The 23,157-nt window shown below is 45.1% G+C and overlaps 1 protein-coding gene across 1 annotated transcript in view; it reads right to left on the bottom strand.

Moving 5' to 3' along the window:
- The window catches only part of LOC146855720 (uncharacterized), a 350,281-nt gene that overhangs the window by 7,053 nt on the left and 320,071 nt on the right, over positions 1-23,157 (bottom strand). Inside the window, exons 18-19 of the mRNA XM_085653625.1 lie at positions 3,108-3,186; positions 2,311-2,419 (exon numbers count right to left, since the gene is read on the bottom strand). Coding sequence (XP_085509751.1) covers positions 2,311-2,419; positions 3,108-3,186 — 188 coding nt within the window. The remainder of the gene's footprint in view (positions 1-2,310; positions 2,420-3,107; positions 3,187-23,157) is intronic.

Genomic DNA, 23,157 nt, shown 5'->3' with positions numbered 1-23,157 from the left:
GCCGTCCTGATGTCGACGACGACGACCTCCTATGGCTCCGCGACCTTCTCCTCCTGATGGAGCGGAAGCGCGACCTCCTCGGCTCTAGCCTGTCCGCCGGTCTAGCTGGGCCCGGCGACCGTGGATGTGGCGGCCTCGGCGTCCCCTGCGGCGGAGTCGGATACCTGGGCAGGGAGACCGACCGCGGTGGAACTGCAGGCGGCCCCAACGGAGTGCGAGGTGGTATAGAACGCGGAGGGGTAGGTGGAGGTGGTGACGCAGGTGGTGGAGGTGGTGACGCAGGTGGTGGTGGCGGTGGTGGTGGCGGTGGAGGAGGAGTCGGCGGTCATGGTGGTGGTGGCGATGGCGTAGGGTTCCGAGGGGGTGGATACACCACGGAGTACCCCGACCCCGGCGACTCCATTCCCCTCTTACTCCTGGCGTCAGGGCTCCCCCTGCGCCGTCTCGACGTCGATCGTCTTCTGGACGTCAGCCGCCTCCTCGACGTCAATCGTCTTCGACGTCAATCGTCTTCTGGACGTCGGCCGCCTCCTCTACGTCAATCGTCTTCGACGTCAATCGTCTTCTGGACGTCGGCCGCCTCCTCGACGTCAATCGTCTTCTGGACGTCGGCTGCCTCCTCGACGTCAATCGTCTTCGACGTCAATCGTCTTCTGGACGTCGGCCACCTCCTCGACGTCAATCGTCTTCGACGTCAATCGTCTTCTGGACGTCGGCCGCCTCCTCGACGTCAATCGTCTTCGACGTCAATCGTCTTCTGGACGTCGGCCGCCTCCTCGACGTCAATCGTCTTCGACGTCAATCGTCTTCTGGACGTCGGCCGCCTCCTCGACGTCAATCGTCTTCGACGTCAGTCGTCTTCTGGACGTCGGCCGCCTCCTCGACGTCAATCTGCGTGACGGCGATCTGCGTGACGGCGATCTGCGTGACGGCGATCTGCGTGACGGCGATCTGCGTGACGGCGATCTGCGTGACGTCGATCTGCGTGACGTCGATCTGCGCGACGTCGATCTGCGTGACGATCGCCTCGACGGTGACCGCCTCGACGGCGACCGTCGTCTCTTCGCAGACGGCGAGCAGCGCTCTCCCCTCGACGGCGAGCGCCGACGCCGGGCCTGATCTCGCCGCAGAAGATGCAGATGTAGTAGACGGCGGCCTGTTCAGCTCCTTCGACGTCGATAGTCGACGCCGCTTCTCCCCAGAGCCCTGGGGAGATGGCGAACAGACCGTAGTCATCCCCCTCGCCGCCCTCGACGTCGACGGGGAGTGGGGACGCTTGCTGGTCTTCCTGCCCCTGGGGAGCCCCCCAGAGGCCTCAGCATGGGCAGAATCAGCCCCTCCAGACCCACCTCGTGCCTTCAGCCTTCTGTCCTCCAGGACCTGGAGCCTGATCTTCATCCTCTCTCAGGGTCCTGGCTGAAAAAGAGCGGCAGATCTCACACTCCTCAGGCACGTGGGACTGGGGAAGGCAGACTATGCACACCCTGTGTGGGTCTGACTTATACTTTTTCCTTTCACAATCAGGACACTTGTCGAACAAGCCAGTCATGCGGACAACACCAGAAGGAAAGGACTTTACTAACACTTCTAAATCACTTGAAAAGTAACAAATAACCCTTGAAAACGGAGAGCTCAATGCTCCAGGGTCCTGCTAGCAGGTGCCGGAAAAAAGAACTGAAAGTAAAAGGGACCTGCTGTGCATTCTGGGATACTGGGAAAGTTCTGGAAAGTTTTCTTAAAGGCACAGTATCCTGTTCTCAGCCACATAATGGCAGCCTATGGGGCTTGTCTGTCCATTCCTTCCTCTCTATCATTCCAGAGGTTTTTGCTGGTAGAGGCAGGGTTTTTTCCTTTGTGGAGAAAAGCTGGGCAGACAGTGCTGTTTGTGGATGTTGGTGGAATTCTAGTTGAAGTACTGGACAGTGTAGCCTGTGGGTATAGGCTGCATTATCTGTCTTTAAATTAAATTCTCTCTTAAAGGTGGATGCAGGTCTGCGTGATTTGACACCTTAAGAGATTATTTTTTATTGCTCCGGGGTCCACGCACATGGGCGGGACTATTCACTAGATTATGACTATACACAGAGATCCCCTACTACAGAACAAGAGTTCTAGTTACATGTTAACATACTCTCAATTGTAGTTAGTGATATATTAATATACAATAGAAAGCCCAGAAGGCACAGGTGGTGACATTTGCATCCTCAGAAGCTTTCGGCACCAACTGCAATGGCTGAGTGAGTTACTTCAGGCCCCAGCTTTCCCTACAAAAGGCTAGACCTCTTAGCCTCCCCGTACGCAGCCACTCACCTTGAAAGTAGTCACACTTGCCGTCCATGAAGATGTAGTTCATCAGGATAACACTGAAGATACTGGCCCAAACATGGAGGTCATTGAAGATCAGTGTGAATCCCGTAGGCTGTGGAAACAAGAGAGGAATCTAGGTATGAAAAGCCACTAATGAAAGGCGACTTCAATAGGTAGAGGGCAGGAAGTAGGCCTAAAGCTTCAAACTCCATCAGCCCTATTTTACTCATGCAGTCCTTACTATATCCCACAGCTATATAGGGGACTGCAAGGCCCTTGGATCCTCTCATACCACCAGCAGGAAAACTGAACACCAGTGAAGGAAGGGTGGTCCTCTGTTTCTTAAACCTGGACATGTTTGACAATAGTAGGTCATGCATCATTTTATTTGGTGGCTCCTTAGAATCCTGAACTCTTAGATACAGCAGTTAATCACTGGCCTGTAACAGCTCTGATTTGCCTTACTTCTTCCTGGCACCAGTTAACGGCGATGGTATCAAAATATGGGCCAGCATAAGACACTGTTTAAGAAAGCAATGTTTCACAACCAGCAGTTTCAGGTACGGTGCAGTCTCTGCAGATTGAAGGATCTTTCTGTGAAAATATAGCTTTCATCAATGTGCAGGAGACTTCTACCATCTGTTGATAATTGTGTACTTTCAACAGAAGAACTGGTAACACCCAATATTCACTGTTATGGAGTCGCGCCTAGGTAGCCTATTGCCGCAGAGCATTTCACCCGAGGTCTAGTGCAGCAATCCCTGGCCTACCCCCAGAAGCGAACAAATAGGGATACTTACGTAGAATACAGAAAAGAGTACCAGGATAGGGATCTGGAGCATGCAGACCTGCACAGCAATACAGCTGCCAATCTCAATACTGTTGGGACAAAAATATGGAAACAAGATAAAGCAACACCAAAAGTCTTACTCCTACAAAGGCTGCAGAAATACAAATGGCAGCATTATTAAATAAAGTTGCTGTGCACCCACCCAGGATTTCAGTATTCTAGAACTTTACCCAATCCATTGACATCAAACTCTGAGGCCATTAGCTGAAGGCATATCCCAGGATTCCTTTGCCACATTCATTTTAAATGGTTAAGATGATTACCACTTTATTAAAGGGTCATCTAAACATTACACACTAGCATTCCAACATGAAGGCATGGAAAGGGAGAGATACCGTTTGAGAACAAGTTGATAAAGAATTGATTTATCAAATCAATAGCCTCTCCCCTCTAATGCAGAGGATGAGACGTTCACATCCTCCGCACTCTCGCCTCGGTGCAGAGGATGCAAGGATCTCATCCTTGGAGGGAGTGGGGGCACACTAGAGGCTTGCCTCAATTGGGGTCTTACTGAGGGCTGACTGACACACTGATGTCAATGATGCATCAGACACCGAGTCATTATTGGCAAGTCTTGTGGTTTGCTTTCAGAGCAATATCTCGCCTCCTCCACAGTCTCCTCCCCGTCCCAACAGTTCTCCTCTCTACTGGTTTTCTGTAAGGGGCTCAGCCATGTGTAATCCACAAGCAGGAATCCAGAACTAGACAAGCTGGACGCTTTTGAGGGGGCTGGAACCCCAGGCAGAGGGGCAGTCATGCCCTTCCAGAGGGGGGGAGGGGGGGGGGAGGGGGAAGTGTGAGATTGGTGAAGAAGTGGGGGTGATCAGGCCACCCCCATAAGGAAGCGAAAATGTTAGTGGTCAGTTTGTTTAAATAGAGTTTGCGCCTGGCTCTTCGTGTCACCCACAGGAATATGTAAGCACGAGGGGCACCATTGGAATGGAGATAGTCTCCTTTCCAATGATGGCAATCTTGGAAGGATTGCTACTCCGGTATTGTAATCATGCCATGGTCAGGAATCCATGACTAGATACAAAAGATGTTTTTTTTCCTTGGGTGGAGGATCATTCCCCTTCCTGGCATTGTGACAGACACCTAGCTTCCTCCCCTTTGTGGCCAAAAACGTATTCCTATTTTGCATTCCCTGGGGCTGGTTAAGGCCCGTCCTTTCCAGATCGGCATCCCTGAGCAGGGGAAATGGCAGCCATCATTTTGGATTCAGCTTCTCTGTACCAAGGTACTTTGCATCCTCCTCCACCCCACCAAATGTGTGCACCAACTCCCAAAAAGACATGGAGGACTGCTTTCTTATGCCTTATGTCAAATTACGTAGGAGAGCTCTAAGACCGACTCTAATATGGAGACTGCATCGGAGAAACAGGATCAAAATCTCAGTGATTTTTCATATAGTGGAGTTACATCAGATGATGATGCTTTTTTCCGTGATTCCAAGAACATTGCCATAAAGTACAGCAAGGCAGTCGTGATTTCCCTTCCCAAGTGCCACCAAAAGACAGTGGCAGTGCGCCCAATGCAGAGTTAAGACAGGTGCAATGCAGAGCACAAGATTGCTCACTTGCAGCTCCATTATAGATTCCAGCCCCTAATTCCTCTTCTCTGGAGACGCTCGATGTAAAGTCAATACTGCAATTTGTTTGCCCATTAACTACTTTAAACTTTTTATGAATTACATTTACCTTGAGGACACTGTGCAGCAAACATTTCTCCATGCATTTTGTTTTAGAGAGCATGGAGGCCTCATTCTAGTGCTACTTTACGTGAGGAGTTGAAAAGAAAAACTAGCATTGAAAATGCATTAGGTCGCGCCTTTGATTAAGTTAAAGCCATTTGCTTTGCTAGTGGTATTGTACAGCAAAGCAAATGGCTTTATCTTAATTAAAGGCGAGACCTATCGCATTTTCAATGCTTGTTACCTTAAGCGAGGCCGGCTGCCTGCCTCCAGATTTCTCTGTGTCGTCGGTTCTTGGTTGGTGTGTTATGCACCGTACAGACCAGGAGACACCATATCCATTGTCCGCCGCTTGTGCTGAGCCGGCACGATGTAATCCTGCTCTCCAAGCGTCCCTCTGCTATCCTGCTATTTCCCCTACACTATACCCATCCCGCTCCCTGTCAAATCATTTGCATACGGGTGTTTACACGCCAGGAGCCCTGTTGATCATTAATCATGCACAGGGCTCAGAATACAGCCACTTCCTGGATGTACGTGTGCATTTGGCACTGCTTCTGTTTTCATTTCACAAGTCTGGCTACATGGAGTGTTTGCGAGGGGTGAGGGGCGGAGCTGGCACAGGGGTACCAGATACAACCCTAAAGGTCAGAGCGGTGACTGCTGGGAGTAGCTCCCAGGTGTGAATACGATTCAGTAAGATTCGTCCCCTCCCCATCAGGAAGGTCCTCAAGCGACTTCTAGACGGGAGTCGGTGTATAATGCAGAGGTATGCCTGATTTTGAAACCAGTGAAGATTGTCGTAAGATTCGAACCATTAATTTGTTGTGTTACGTTACACAAGGACAGTGATTTTTTAGGTCTCGCTGAGCCCAGCACATGCGCTGGCTCGGAGAGACATTTTGGAGGGGAGCTTTCAAAGTGCTGCTGGCTGGCCTAGCGCTTGCGTGCACGCGCGAAGCGCTAGCCTTCAGCAGCACTTTGAAAACTCGTGCTTTAGCGCGTCATCGCGATTGCTTTCAGAGAGATCGTGATGACTTTCACTTTTATGGCCGAGCGGCGTTACTTTTACAGCCGCGCGGCCAATGCTTGTTAAATGATACTGCTGAGTTGAGTAAGGCTGCTGTTAACTGCATGTAGAGGGCAGCGATACTTTGAGTATCACTGGTGTAGGGTTTGTGATTAATGGAGTCGTCTCCCAACTAATTCTGATCGCCTCCTCGATGTAGCCTCAATTACTTCAGGAACAGAACACGGAAGATGAGAGCAAGGAGGTAATGTCTGGATTACTTGAAGTAACCAGCTTTACATCTACTGCTGTTGCCTTCGTTCTCCTCCTAGACTAGGTGAGATTGCGGCATGTTTTCAGGAATACCTTTATAGGTAGCGATGTTGCTGGTTCCAAACATTATGAGACAGCAAAGGGTGGAATCAAAAAATTAGAAAGAGGGTTTTTCTGTGACAAACCCAGGCATTCATAGACTGTTGTGGAGGCGATACATCAATTGTGTCAGGAAGAGGGCAAAGACAAGGGGGCTAGGAGTACTGTTGATTACCTCCAGAAATCCAGGCTTTGCAAATGGCTGGAAACTACCATCCCTCTTGGTCTAAGCGGAGAGTCCAAGGATTGAATGTGCGTGGAGTCTAAGCACCTCTCTCACATGGCTGGGTGGGTTTGACGCATACTGATATGCTGACTGAGACCCCTGCAAGACTGTCGACAGCTTAAGGCTCTAGTTTTGTCCGTACAGCATCCTTCACAAAAAATAAATCAATTACATATTTTTTTATTAACTGCCCAGCAGCCATTTTGTTCCTAATGTACTGCATCTCATCACAGACCATCGACATTCGAGCAGACTCAGGAGGAGAAACAAACGCACTCAGATATGAACATAGACATGACCTGGTACAGGTGAGATGGGGACACTAGCAGCAGTATTCAAAGGTAAGATGCTACGATGCCATACATGTTTTATCGGCACGTTAAAATTAACCAACCACTTTATTTTGTCACAAATAGTGTTGGCTGAAAGATCTCACAAGAAAGGATCATCAAACGGCTTTGTGGGTTTTGGGATCTGTTCCCTATCACTTTGTTTACATGAAACAGTCGTACACTGACAATTGGCAAATCGGTTCAAATGGAGGCTCTGGAAACGGAAGTGATAATGGAGATGTTCTGTACAGGAAATACCGCGTGTTAAACGCGGATATTACGGGCGTTGTTGTCATTTATTTGGCTTTCTGGCGCTAACTGCGTGTCAGAATTGATTACTGCCTAAGCAGATATGCCTCATGGGTTCAGGGATTTTCCTGTGATCAGGCTGTGTCTGCTGTTCGGGAGGCAGGCATTTCCAGAGACCAGATCCCACCCTGCTCCTGCAAAACCGTACAGCTTCAAGGAGCTGGAGAGTTTCTGGAGAAATGCAGTGCTTGAACACCTGGTGTGTGTGGGTGGGGGTAGGGTGTTTTATTATTTAATTTCACTAACAGTTCAAACAAAACGGGCAGAGCAAAAGTGCATAGTACATTGCATGGAGTACAGAGAGTGATAACTGGTCATTTCTTTTCATGGTCTTGGAATCTGTAGATCTACACATTTACATTCTTTTATTTTTGCGCATTATTACTGGAATAAATGTTGATAGGTTCGGCACGACCGAAGGGCAACTCCTTCGACATCAACCAGTGGTGTAACACAGGGCCCCACATGCCTCTGCTGCAGGGGGGGCACAGGCTACTGGTCCTGGGGAAGCCTCCTCAGCCACCTGCCACCCTCACCTTGAAAGTCTCTATAGGTCTCAGAGCGGCACACTTCCGTATTGTTACACACCTGACACGGACACATATTGTTAAGGATTTTATTTATTTAAGTGCGGCTTCATATAGCGCCAACATGACCCAAATGGAGGGCAGAACCCTCTAAAGAGGAACAGTGTCCACTACCCAAAAGGCAGCTAACAAAAGAACAGCTTCACAAAACACCTGGAAATACCTCCTTGATTAGGACTGAACATACCCATGGAGATGCCAGACTAAGGTCTACGTGAAGGAGCACACCGGAAGGGCAAAGGGGAACCCTTTCCACCTAACCTGGGGGCTTCGTAATGTTTGCAAACCTCAGTCCCACGGGTTAGTGCTGAGCTTGAATCGAGGGTGGACCCACTATTTTCAGAGGGTAGACGCCGTCTACCCGGATGCATAGATGGCCACTTTTGGTGGAGTGGCATGTTCATTTCCTGCTGCTTCAGGAATTCAGGGAAATACGTTGAACTCAGAGTGTAATTTTCTGACACCAGGACACTTTCAGCAGCGCCTGCACATTGTCTGCTTTTGTTCCAAACAGCACCGTGCAGGAGAAGAGGCTTCACAGATTCCAGCTCGTCCACAACAAAACCCGGAGTCAAGGGGCCTTATGCCTCTTTTTGTTGGAGTATCCTGGCTGGGAGCTAACAGGAGCCTCACACCTAGATGCAGTGGAGGGAAAACAAAGGGCTCCAATCTTATCACTTCAAAGGTACTTAAGAGAGAAATGCTTTTGACTTTGTTCAGTCCCTGTATAGAAGAGATCTGCATGCACTGTGAGAATGTCAGATGTGTTGGTCACTCCATATTTATACATATAATTTAAATACCACTAGTTTGTTTTATTTATTGTATAGCGCTTTAGCACTACTCATCCCAAAGCAGGGCGTCCGAGCGCTTTACAGTTATACATTGACAATATATGATATGTCTATGTCCTATGTAAACCTACTTTATATTGATAAAGAGGGTTACAAGGTGTAGAAGCCACATGTCCTTCATACCTCACTGTGCCATTCTAGAAGTACTACAATGTATGAACTGAAAGTAAAACAAGCATTGGCATAGCCAATAGGTCTCGCCTTTGGGACCTTATAGATATTTAGTTATGCAACACAATATCATTGGTACAACAACATCAACTGTTGCATGGCTAAACACTTGTAAGGTCCCAAAGGCGAGACCTATTGGCTAGGCCAATGCTTGTGTTTGTTTAAAATCGGAGCACACTCACTGAAGCTACACTTTATTCATTGTGCTCCTGAGTGTGCACAGAGCAAATTTTCAGTTTGTGGTATTTATTCAATTAAGGGGTTTTGTACATTTGTAGAACTCCTCCTATCTTTTCAGCCCATGTTGGTGTGATATATATATATATATATATATTCAGTGAAAAAACCATAGGTTTCACACACGTTATAGTTAGCTGGACATTTTACTCGTAAAAAACCATTGAAATTCCCCCGTTATAGTTAGTGCAGGCAACTATAACTCACGCGACCGCAATCCTCTGCTGATGCTAATACTGTATTTAGACACTTATTTGCCCATGTCTTCTTCCATTAAATTTTAGCTATACATATATTACAAATATTTTTTTTTCATAAAGACACATATGTCATCAGCAGAGGATTGCGGTCGCGTGAGTTATAGTTGCCTGCACTAACTATAACGGGGGAATTTCAATGGTTTTTTACGAGTAAAATGTCCAGCTAACTATAACGTGTGTGAAACCTATGGTTTTTTCACTGAATTTGCAAAGGTTTTTTAAATGCTAATTCCTAACTATAACGTGTGTGAAACCTATGGTTTTTTCAGTGAATTTGTACGGTTTTTTTAAATGCTAAGTTACTTTACGCCGTTCGTGCCCACTTTACGCAGTTAGTGCCGTGCACGCACGATGGGCACGCGGTGCGCTACGCGCACCACGTGCCCACGTTACGCTGGATGGGCCATGTACGCACGATGCGCTTCACGCATCGTCCGCACACGGAGGACATATTATGCGCTTCGTTGAGAAACAATCTATTAATTGTTCCGTTGTTAAATATGCCATGCACAAAAGGTGCACTGCGGGCACGTTTTGCACACGGGGGAGGGGTGAATGTGGATATTTTTTTTTTTATAATTAATTTTTACCGTACGCGGACGGTAAGCGTAATCAGCGTTTTTTCGAAAAAAAATAAAATTGATTTTTTTGCCTTGGGGGGGTCTTGTGGGGCACCTTAATAAATGCTAGGTGGTTAGGAGCTGTCTAACATGCTCCTTTACATATTTTCCACCTTTGTTTTTCCTCCCCCCCCCCCTCAGAGTGCGAGAGAGAAAATGGCGGCCGCCGCTTCCTGGTTTCGACCGATTCGAATGTTTACTAAGATCTAACAGCCAATCAAAATCGCGCTCGTCACCGTACGCGTACGGTAAGCTTACGGTAAGCGCACCGTAAGCTGCCACAGATATATATATTGATTTAAAGGCTATTTTCTCAGGAACTTCTGAACAGATTTACACCAGACCTACAAAAGGCACTTCCTTGACCTGTAGACTACCTCTCTGCCAAATTTCAAGTAACTCGGTTCAGCCGTTCGGGCTGTAGCTGTGTCTAAAGATCCTGTGGAAAAATGCATGGGAAAAACGCGTTTTGGGACCCCCCCCTTTTTTCTCAGCCCCCACTTGACGAATCCCCCCCCAGAGACTTTCAGGGTAGGAGCGGAGCGTAGCGCCCCATTAGTTTTGAAAATTTCGCGAGGATTCGTCGACCGGCGCCAAAGTTATTCCAAATAGAATGATGCGGTTTTCCTATGGAAACAGGGTCCTAACTATAACTACCTACAGGCGACCGCCAGTATGATATATATATATATATATATATATATATATATATATATATATATATATATATTTATTCACAGAAAAAACCATAGGTTTCAGGCACGTTATAGTTAGGAATCAGCATTTAAAAAACCTCAGAAATTCACTGAAAAAACCATAGGTTTCAGGGGTGTTATAGTTAGCTGGACTTTTCACTTGTACAAAACCATTGAAATTCCCCCGTTATAGTTAGTTCAGCTAACTATAACTCGCGCGCCCGCAATGCACTGCTGATGACGTCACATATTACATCACTCATGACATGGTCAGTGACATCACTCATGACATCACTGATGACATCTCAAATGACATCACTGATGACATCACTGATGACATCATCCAGTGAATGTGTGTTTTTCTGAAAATTAAATATGTTTTATATATGTATATCTCAAGGTCGATGGAAGAATAAATGGGTATATAAGTGTCTAAATGGATGATTTGTTTTTGAAAAATTGATTGTGTAACTGACTGATTAAGTGTATCATAGTGAATAAATGGCTTAGTGAGTAATGTTTAAATATGTAAATATCTGTATCAGTCTCTCACTTTGTGTATAAGTGGCTGCATGGGTTGGTGAGTAGCTACATGGGTGTCTATATAGGTTATTAATTGGTTTTTTGAGTATCAGTCTGAGTGTCTGCATGGTTCGGTGGGGGGTATTACGTAGTGCATAGGTGCATGAATGAGTGACTCACTGTTTGTATGTGTTGAACACAGCATGTGTGCAGGACTGTATGGGTGGATGAGTGTGTGTATGGGTGTGTTAGTGAGTGAATGACTGTCTCAATAGTGTCTTTATGAGTAACTACATATGTTTTAAACTAGTATATGTGACTATTAGTGTATATATGTGAGTATATGTGAGAGTGAGAGATTGAAAGAGTTCCTGTATGAATAAGTATGTGTTTCTATAAGTGATTGTTTAAAAGACTAAGTATGTGTAAGTTTCCGTAGAAGTAAGTATGGTGGTGTGTGTATAACTGTATATGCAAGTAAATGTATGTTTGATTCTTTATTAGCATGAGTGACTATGTGTGTGAGTAACTCTATGGATGAATGGCATTGTGTAACAGGATGTATAGGTGTATGAGCACATATGATGAGTGAGTACATGTATGAGTGACTGTATAGGACTGTTGGTGAATGAGTGTATGTGTATGTGGATCTTAGAATTACTGAAGAGGTTGTTGTAACTGGTATTGGTATGTCTATTGTTTTGAAAATTTTAGTCTCTATTTTTGAATGTGTGTATCAAAGGTTATATTAGGGTGAGAGGAGGTCTGCCACTCTATCACAAGGATGATGTCATCAGTGATGTCATCAGTGATGTCATTTGAGATGTCATCAGTGATGTCATGAGTGATGTCACTGACCATGTCATGAGTGATGTAATATGTGACGTCATCAGCAGTGCATTGCGGGCGCGCGAGTTATAGTTAGCTGAACTAACTATAACGGGGGAATTTCAATGGTTTTGTACAAGTGAAAAGTCCAGCTAACTATAACACCCCTGAAACCTATGGTTTTTTCAGTGAATTTCTGAGGTTTTTTAAATGCTGATTCCTAACTATAACGTGCCTGAAACCTATGGTTTTTTCTGTGAATTTCAAAGGTTTTTTAAATGCTAATTTCTAACTATGCCTACAGAGATAGGACATGTGAAGAAAGAAGAAAAAATGCACAGAAAGAAACAAAAGAAGTGCAGAAAGAAGCAACAGAAGTCCTCAAATACGAAGATAAGTGCAGGAAGAAGGATAACGTGCAGAAAGAACAAAAAGAAGAGCAGAAAGAAGCCTTGTTGCAAAATCATCCTGTACCCTCAACTTTTTCAGACGGATACTGGTGGTAACTGAGTCTGACTAACCAGTCCTAGAGCCAGTGCTATGTTAAAAGACACTTAGAATACAGTGAAAACACCTACATACACTAGGGAACATTATGCGTTGGGGTCCCCCTGTGATTAGCATGACCTCCTCTGTAAGCCCCTAGTGTATAATAGGGCATGGGGATTAAAACTACCTCTTAAAACAGGCCACAGGGCGTTTTTGCACACGTTAACTCAGGCCCCGTCCCCTCCCTTCACCACTGTGTAAACATGCCCTGTGTCCATTTTTAGTTGGGAGATTAAGTTCATTTGAATCCTGAGGGTCCCTAGGGTCCAACTAGCCCACTAGGTACCTCCAGTAAGTGCCACAGAGCTGCGTTGCAGAGAGGTGTAAAAAGTGGCACGGCCTGGACCACCTCTCTGCAATGCAGCTCAGTGGCGCTTACTGGAAGCACTTGGTGGGCTAGTTAGCCCCCAGGGGCCCTCAGTATTGAAGAGAAATTATATCCCCAATTTAAAACATGCCATAGTGCGTGTTTGCACACGTCACCTCAGGCCCCGTCCCCTCCCTTCACCACTGTGTAAACGCGCCCTGTGGCTGTTCTAAGTTGAGAGATTAAGTCCCCCTGAATCCTAAGGGTCCCTAGGGTCAAACTAGACCACTGGGTACCTCCATGAAGCGCCACAGAGCTGCGTTGCAGAGAGGTGTAAAAAGGGGCTTGGCCTCAGAACACCTGGCTGCAGCGCAGCTCCCTGGCGCATACTGGAGATGCCTGTTGGGGGCGCGTTTGCAGAGTGCTGCACGGAGGGGGCATGGCCTCCGGCACGATGCCAGTCTTTTATTTATTTTAGTTTTTTTAAGAAGGGGGGCTGTTTGGTTCCCCTTCTTATTCTAATTTATTGGCCCTGATGACCCCATCCCCCAGGGCCAGTCTCCTAATTATATTTTTTTGACCCCAATCCCCAGGGCCGGCCACTGTTTTTTATTATTTTTAAAAAATATATATTTATAGACACACCTAGGACATGCTGGACAAACCGTACGTACCTATCACCATGACGATTTGCGTGATATTCATTAAAAGGAGACTATGCATGCAATGAATCCACGTGGAATGTATTTACACCACTAGTGAAGCTCTGACATGTCTGATGCCCTACCGTGCCTAATCCTGGTAGACACCCTTGTCGTTTATTTATACAAACATGGGTAGCTATTGACGGGCACATTTAATACACATGCACACCAAGCCATTCAAAGGGGATTCGACAAAAATTCGACCAAAACTATGCAAGAAACCCCCCTCACGGTTAATAAAACACACATCCACTGCCGGATGTGTAATACTTTTTATTTTACTCTCTGGAAAGGGGACGAACATCACTTGAGAGTCACAGCGTGCTCCTGACAGAGCCCAATGCTGTGTTACACCCACCATTGCCTGCCGAGTGCCACACACCTCTGTTGTATTCCACTAGCTAGTGCATATGCTATGACACGCTCTAGCCCATGTGCACTGTAACACCACCCCGTGAATATGTCATGCCACACTCGTCTTCGCACGGGTTATATTGCCCCATCTAACGTGCCTTTCTCGATGCCTATGTTATAACGCACAGTGCTATGCCATACATATTACAATCTGGGATCCATATCTTTGTCACAGTGCATATGCAACGTTACACTCCCCAGCACATATTTTATATTACAACTTTAGAGACTAGTTAGGTTACACAACACTGCCCTGTGCATATTACACTCCAAGGCGCATATCGCATAGCACGCGCTAGTGCCTGTGCTATCTCGCGCTCTCCAATGAATCTGTCATTGCGCACAATGTATTGCATATTATATTTCACGCCCGGTTCATCTTATATCACACTTTTTGGTGCATAGTTTATACCATACACTATATCTAGTTTTCATTTACAATCGTGCTCTCAGGACTATGTTCTATATAACACTGTGTTCACCTACCCTTTTCACGGGCATTACATTTTGCGATAGGGGGTGGAGGGTCAGGGGGTGTTTCTGCCAAGTGAGCCCGGAGTCACAGTCACAAACGTCCTCTTCTTCCTGAATAAAAGTGAGATTATGCTGCATACTTGTTCATATTTTAAGTAGTTCGCACAGACACAATGTTTTAAAAACAATAAAGTTCCTAATACCCGCCTTCTCTGAACAGTTAGCTTGCTGCCCCATCCCCTTCCTCCCTATCCTCTGTTGTGTGAATCCATGGACTAGCCTCCTCCCTCCTGCCATGCATGGTCTGATGTGCTGCCACTGCCCTCAATTTAGTATGATGTACCAGTCCACTCCTCCTGCCCTCCATTGCCCAATTCTATGCCCCATCATTGACCTCCTGCTTAAACTCTGTGCTTAGCTTGCTGCCCCTATTCTCCTTCCCCCTGCCCTCCGATGTCTTTGTGCATGCCCCTGCTCCATCCTTTTTGCCCACCATGTCCCATGGACCTGCCACTCCTATCTACTCTGAGTGTTCTGTTGAGCTGCCACTCCCCTCCCACCTGCCTAGCATTGTCAGATGACTGTAACCTGTCCCTGCCACCTCCACCCTGCCTGTCCACATGCCATGCCCCTATCCTCTTCCTCCTGTCCTACATGGTCCATTGTACTGCCACACCCTTCTGCCCTCCCTGGTCTGTTGTGCTGCAACTGCTCCTCCTGCCTGCCCCGTGTGGTCTGTTGTGAGGTCCCTTCACCTGAACTTTCTTGTCTGTGCACAGGTCCTGACCCTCCCTTCTATCCTCCATCGTCCTTTGTGCATGCCCCTCCACCCTCCTTCTTGCCCATCATAGCCATTGTGCTGCCACTAACCCTCCCACTTGCCATGCATGGTCTTCTGTGCTGCCATGGCCCCTCCCACCTTCCCTGTGTGGTCAGTTAGCTGCCCCTGACCCCCTCCCACCTTCCCTCCATGGTCTGTGTGTATGCCATCACAGTCTCACTGTTGCTCTTCATGGTGTGTCTTGCTTCTAGTGCCCATCCTGCCTGACCTCCATGGCTATCTTGCTGCTCCTGCCCTGCCCCCTTGCCCCCAGCCCTACTCCCTCCCTCCTGGCTTGTCTGTTCCATTGTAATGCCCCTGATCCGTCCCTCCTGCCCTTTATGGTCTGTTATGCTGCAGCTTTCTCTCCTGTCTGTCCATTATGGTCAGCTAGCTACCATTGCCTCTTGCCCCTCTGTTCTCTGTTGTCCATGTGCATGGTCCTGTCCCCTCCCTCTTGCTTTCTATGGATTGTTGTGCTGCACTCCCGTCCTGCATGCCCTGTGTGGTGTATTGTGCTGCTGCAAACCCTGATGCCTGCCCTGCAGGGTCAGTTTGGTGCACCTCTCCATGTCCCTCCTGTCCTCTGTTATCCAAGTCCATGTCCCTATCCCATTTCCTTCCATGATCCAATGTACCATACTTGCGAACATTTTGAACTTGGTAAGAGGGAGATTTTGAAAAAAAACTGGGGTATTGATTTTCCCCTTTGAGTTACATTGAAAAAGAGGATATTGTAGACAGGAGACAGATCAAATAAAGCCCATTTGAGCTTAAAAACATTGGACGTTTCCTGGCTGAATCGGGTCTGTTGGCATGTATGGTTGTACTACCATTGCCTCTTCCTTCTGCCCACAATGGTCTATTACATTGCCACAGCCTTGAAGGAGGGTAGATTTTGTATCACAGGGGGCCCCTGGCCCGTTCTGTCCACACCTGAAGTATGAGACCCTTGTCCTTGCCCTGCCAGCTGCATTTGTAGGCCGTATTAAATTGACCAGCGTGTCCTGTGTTGCTATATAATTATCCTGAGACATCCTTACCACTCAGCCAGCATAAAACCCCTGTGTAGGCCCTTCTGTTCAATATGTAGGCCTCTTTGTTAAATTGACCATAGCTCTGCAATTTTAGTGTATAGCAGTCTGAAGGCAGGTCTGCGAGGCCTTCTGATCCAAACTAGTAGCCCCCACCCTACCCGAGTGCTCTGTGCTCGGTATCAAAGTTCAACATCCCCCTGAAGCTGTCGACATACAGTAGGCTGCATCCTGGACTGGTACTTGCTTCCTGGGCAGGTTTCCCGCTTTTAAGGAAGTGGCAACCGCAGAGCGTCAAGTTAGGAGAACTGAGGAGATTTTATACATGAATATATTGAATTCCCGTACAATACCCATTATTTTCTGCTTGCTCTATGGAACTTACGATAAGCGATTGGCCTGAGAGACTGACCTTTTCACCCAGTCCATTGTCAGCATTAAGTGGGTAAATGACGAAATGTCTGGTAAAATCTGCAGACGAAGCTTTTGGGTAGCATACGTAGGTAGATGTAGCGTGCAAAGGAGCCCACAAAATGATATAAAAAGGGAGCACCCACAGATATCGACGGACTACCTCGCCGTCTGTATGTAGGTTAACAGGCAGTGCAGGTTTTCCCCAAGAGCTGGGAGCTCTTGTCTTCCTTTGCTTAAAATGTCTTGCTCTGCTTTGCTTGAAGTATCTTATTCTATTTTACCTATATGAAATGTCATGTTATGTTTAACCATTGTTCTCTTTACTTTTGCATTTAAAAGATTTTGTATTGTAATTGCAGGAATGCTTGCTCTAAGAGTAAACGTGAGAGTTCCTAGGAAACATTTTCCTTGGTGTAACTTGTTTCTCATGATGCATTTATAGATGTGTTTTCTCTCTCTCTCTGTCAGTACATTAATTGAGATACAGAGAATATTATGACAGCTGTATGATTATCGGGATTCTGTATTTTGTACTTTATGTCTCTATTCTGCGGTTTCTTTGAAGTTGCATCTTCTCATTAAACTGCCATTGTATTCTGCCTCCAATTCCATGTCTCATATGTCTGTTTTCTTCATTTTTGGAGCAAGCGTTCCTAGGCACCCCGGCTCAAATTAAGGTGCCCCTTTTGTCCCTGACTCACTCTCCTGCTCAGTTCTGTGGTGGCTCCCGGGGATCTGGGGACCGCCCCTAGCTTCCTTGACCCGTAATAGATCTTCCCTCCAACAGCCTCTCTTGCAAGTCCTGTATTGTTGGTTTGTTGCCCCTGCCCCCCTTTCCACTGCCCTCCATAGTCTGTTGTGCTTCCACGGCCCTTCCTGCCTGCTCAGTGTGGTTAAATTGTTGCCTTTGCACCCTCCTACCTGCCTTCAATTTTCAGAGTCCGTGCCCCTGGCCTCTGCCTCTCAACAGTATCCTAATGAACAACTAGATTGCTAACATTCTATATTTATTACAAAAGTGTGGAACGCCTGACATCATCTTGATGTAATCAAAACTGTAATACCTAGAGCATTTCCTTTAGAAATTACATATATGAGAGGGTCTTATTGGCATCAAAATTATGGTTAGTGCTCTAAAAGACTAAAATAAGGACATATTTTCTGAGTTTTCAAATAGCGACAAAGCACTTTTAAATTATTTGTTATCTTTATGTTTTTTTATCCAGTTGACCACTTGATTAAATGTTGCACTTAGGGGAGAGGATGTGGTGTTACTTCCAGAACTGCAGACTTTGCAACTGGGGAACCAGGTTGAAGTTTCTGCTTCAGCTCGACATTCTGTGATTCTGGTTAAATCACTTAGTCTCCCCATGTCTACAACCAAAATGAATTTGTTCTTGTGTGATGTAACCAACGCTCATGTAAAGCACTCCAATACCTGACAAGTCTGCACTATATAACACTGCAAAAACACAAAATAATAAGTGTTTTGCACACTTCTGTCATTGGGCTATATTTGGGCTACATCTGGGTGATTTTGGGCTACATTTGGGCTCTTTTGTCTCCGGTGGCCATCTTGGGAGATTTGTTATGAAGTTTCCTAATTTCCTCATTTACTGCAGTCTCCTCAGTAGGAAATACTTTCAGTTTTTTGCTTTGATTCCATCAAGAAGGCATTCAGATGTGTCACACTTTTTCCATAAATTCAGAATGTTAGCACTCTTTTTGCTCATTAGATCACTGTAGTAAAGCTACTGCTCACCAGGGAAAACTGCTGCTGGTATTGAAAGTGCATGTTTCAGTCTGCAGGTCAGAATTTTTTAATGAAATAGAAGAGGATTTGAGAAGTCACTCAAAATGTGCCCTAATTTTTCTTTCTGCAGCACTAATCATACTTTTTATGGAAAAATGAACCCCCTCATTTTGTTCCTTTTTAAATTAAATGTTTTAAGAGTTACCACTTTAATCCAAGCAAGATGGCTTCAGGTGTGCCATACGTTTATCATAAGTAGGACTGTTAGCGCTCTAGTAGTTCTTTGGAACACTCTGGGAAGCTGCAGTAGAACACAAAGGAATCAACTGACAGTCTCTGCCCTTGTTGGATGTACATGTTTTACTGAGAATGTCAGACTTCATTCTCACATGACTGAGAAAGATAATGTGAATTTACAGAAAATAAGCTCTCAGTTTAGCCTATAGATCACCTTCCAAACCTCTGTGGGAAAAGCATGAGGAAATATTTTTCTCTCAATCATGATATCCCAGCAGAAGGCTTTTTCACATGGTGAAATCACCTTAGAACATACCACAATTCCTAAAATGAGTATGGTACCATCAACAAATGATTTATAATGTAACTAAAGTCTTAAAACCTTCTATTAACTGCAATGCTTTTTAATGAGGTGCTATCATGTATATTGGTCCCAAGATGGCTGCCAACACTTCTTGGATGAAGTGCTGACAGCCAATCAGATCTCAGGATGAGATGTGTGGTTAGGCTCCGCCCACATATATATATGCTTTTAAATGCTATTTTCTCAGGAAATACTGAACAGATTTACACCAGACCTGCAAAAGGCACTTCCTTGACCTTATGGCTACCTCTCTGCCAAATTTCAAGTAATTCTGTTCAGCCGTTCGGGCTGTAGCTGTGTCTAAAGGTCCTATGGAAAAATGCATGGGGAAAACGCGTTTTGGGACCCCCCTTTTTTCTCGGCCCCTGCTTGACGAATCCCCCCGAGACTTTCAGGGTAGGAGCGGAGCGGAGCGCCCCACCTATTTTGAAAATTTCGCGAGGATTCGTCGACCGGCGCCAAAGTTATTCCAAATAGAATGTTGCGGATTTCCTATGGAAACAGGGTCCTAACTATAACTACCTACTGGCGACCGCCAGTAGGTAATTATATATATATATATATATATATATATATATATATATATATATATATATATATATATATATATATATATATATATATATATTACCTACTGGCAGTCGCCAGTAGGTAGTTATAGTTAGGACCACGTTTCCATAGGAAATCCGCAACATTCTATTTTGAATAACTTTGGCGCCGGTCGACGAATCCTCGCGAACTTTTCAAAATAGGTGGGGCGCTACGCTCCGCTCTTACCCTGAAAGTCTCGGGGGGGATTCGTCAAGCGGGGGCTGAGATAAAAGGGGGGTCCCAAAACGCGTTTTTCCCATGCATTTTTCCATAGGACCTTTAGACACAGCTACAGCCCGAACGGCTGAACAGAATTACTTGAAATTTGGCAGAGAGGTAGTCCTCAGGTCAAGGAAGTGCCTTTTGTGGGTTTGGTGTAAATCTGTTCAGTAGATTCAGAGAAAATAGCCTTTAAATCAATATATATATCTGAGCCAGCTTACGGTGCGCTTACGGTGCGCTTACCGTACGCGTACGGTGGCGTGCGCGAGCGCGATTTTGATTGGCTGTTAGATCTTAGTAAACATTCGAATCGGTCGAAACCAGGAAGCGGCGGCCGCCATTTTCTCTCTCGCTCTCTGAGTTGGGCAGCAAAAACGATGACAAAAAATGTCTAAAAATTATCCACACCCTCCCCACCCCGTGTGCAAATAGCGCCCGAAGGGCACCATTTGTGCATGGCTTATTACAATTAAGAAATAAACAAAGAATCAATTTCACAAAGATGCGCATAATATGTCCCCCATGTGCGCACGGTGCGAGAAGCGCATCGTGCGTACATGGCCCATCCTGCATAACGTGGGCACGGATTGCGGTCGCGTGAGTTATAGTTGCCTGCACTAACTATAACGGAGGAATTTCATTGGTTTTTTATCAATAAAATGTCCAGCTAACTATAACATGTGTGAAACCTATGGTTTTTTCAGTGATATATATATATATATATATATATATATATATATATATATATATATATATTCACTGGAAAAAAAAACAGACATGTTATAGTTGGGAATTACCATTTAAAAAAACCTTAGAAATTCACTGAAAAAACCATAGGTTTCAGGGCTGTTATAGTTAGCTGGACATTTCACTCGTACAAAACCATTGAAATTCCTCCGTTATAGTTAGTTCTGCTATCTATAACTTGCGCGCACGCAATCCACTGCTGATGTCTCATATGACATTCATGACATGGTCAGTGACATCACTGATGACATCACTGATGACATCACCGACGACATCATCCAGTGAATGTGGTTTGGTTCGTTATTTAAATATGTATTATATATATATATATATATATATATATATATATATATATATATAGCAATCTGCATTGAAGAATGAGTGGATATATAAATATCTGGATGGAGGATTTAATAGCAGTGTGATTGACTGTTTACTTGACTAATTTATAGTGTCTCACTAAATATATTGGATAGTGACTAAACTGTGTGAATATCTGTATCACTTTGTCAGTTGTGTAAACTGCTGCACCAGTTACGTGAAAGTCTATATTAGTTATTGATTAGTTAATTGAGTATTTGTATGGGAGAGTGAATGTGTGTGTGTGGTTCAGTGGGGGGGGGGGGATGACTGTCCAAAGATGTGTGAATAGTTGATTCTGTAGGTATATGAGGTTAAGACTACATGTTATAACAGCTGTGTGGGTGAGTGAATATCTTTATGGGTGTGGTGATAAGCAAATCTCTCTCTCAATGGTACATGTCCAACAAACTAGAAAAATAAAAGGCAGTGCATGTGACAGTTGTTGTATATAAATAAGTATACATAAGACTCCGTGATTGTATGAGTGACTATGGATAACTGTATACTTGTAATAGTGATTTTATAACACTAAGTATGAGTTACTATCTATATGAATAAATGAAGCGGTGTTTGTATAAGTGTGTAGCTGACTAAATGTAGGTATGATCCATTGTTTGCATAAGTGAGTAGGGTGACTGCATAAGTGAATAGGATGTGTGCTGGTGTGTAATGTCGATATAGGTGTATAAGTATATTTGATAGTGTTCGATTGATCATTGACAGCATGTATGAGTGAATCTATAGGTAAGTGATTAGGTGTGTGTAGATCAAGGAATCACTGAGTGGGTTTTTAGAAACTTGTATTGGTGTGTCAAAGGATTCAAATCTGGTACTCTGTATTATACAGTGAGTGATGAAAGGTATTACTAGTGTATGATGAGGTGTATCTGATTGTCACGTGGATGATGTCATCAGTAATGTCACTGACCAGGTCATGAATGATGCAATATGTGACAGCAGTGGATTGCGGGGGCTCGAGTTCTAGTTAGCAGACCTAACTATAAAAGGAGGAATTTCAATGGTTTTGTACGAGTGAAATGTCCAGCTAACTAGTGAATTTCTAAGGTTTTTTAAATGCTAATTCCCAACTATAACATGTCTGAAACCTATGGGTTTTTCAGTGAATTTCGCAGGTTTTTTAAATGATAATTTTTAAATGTAATAATATTTATATGTATTTTTTTGATACTGATTTTCCAGAGTTTTTTTAACTGTTTATTTTTACATATTTTATTTTTTACATTACATTATAAATTTTTAATATAAATGGAAATAAAAATGTTTTTAAAATATTGAAACAAATTGTTTTTTGTTGTTGAATGTATAAGTGCAGAACTATAAGTGTGTTGGTTAGTTAGGGGACTGCATGCATAGTGGATAGGCGTTTGAAGCAGTCCATGTGCTAAGGCCTGGCTCACTGCATGAGTACTTGGGTTCAGACTGAATGATTAGAGTACTGCAAGGAGAGTGTCTGGGTGAATTTATAAGTGTTTGGGTTTTGGCGCAGTGAATGGATTAGTAGATGGTGCTGAATGGGTCACTAGAGGAGTGCAAGGGGAGTGACAGGGTGTTTGCTGGGAGTGTATGGATACTGACTGGGGAATTGAAGGTGTGAAAGACAAGTGTGTAGGTGGTTAGAAGACTGCATGCACGGGGCGTGGCTTGGACAGCAATGGGTGCAGGCGCCCGACTCCATAGCTCCGTTGACCCTGGGAGCGAGCACCACAAAAGAACTTGTATGCGTGAGAAAAAACGGGAAGGCGGTGATATCAGAGGACGTTGGAACAAGCAGAGAACCGGCTGGGCTGAGCAAATCAACCGGGCAAGCAACGAGTGAGGTAGAAACCCAAGATCGCAGAGGACAAGAGGATCCAAGATGGTAGCCGCAAGCTGAACTACCCCGAGGCAGAATCCAGATTTCAGCCACGCACACGGTGTTTCCCTGCAACCAACCCGTTTAATCGAACGCAAGGTCAGTGCCGCTGAGAACTTCATGCGATATTGCGGAATTGACAGTGCTAATTTAGGGACAAACTGAGGTCTGATAAAAAATAACAGGCAAAACCGAAACTAAAACAGACACTGGCTGATCTGGGCCGCCATTTTAGGGAATCAACAACAAACGAGATAGAGACGGCTAACAACAACCTAAGACTTGCACAGACGGTGGGGCAGAGAGGAAGACGTCTAGCATATAGGAGAGGGCTCATATCATAAGCTGTGTCATTACTGTGCACCGAAGCCTAGTGAAAGATCGGAGGTGCGCCCAACGCTCCAAATCTGCCCCAGTGAAAC

This window comes from Triturus cristatus, chromosome 4_1 (assembly GCF_964204655.1).
Source record: "Triturus cristatus chromosome 4_1, aTriCri1.1, whole genome shotgun sequence".
Classification (NCBI taxonomy): Eukaryota; Metazoa; Chordata; class Amphibia; order Caudata; family Salamandridae; genus Triturus; species Triturus cristatus.
This window is presented reverse-complemented; position numbering and strand designations above follow the sequence as displayed.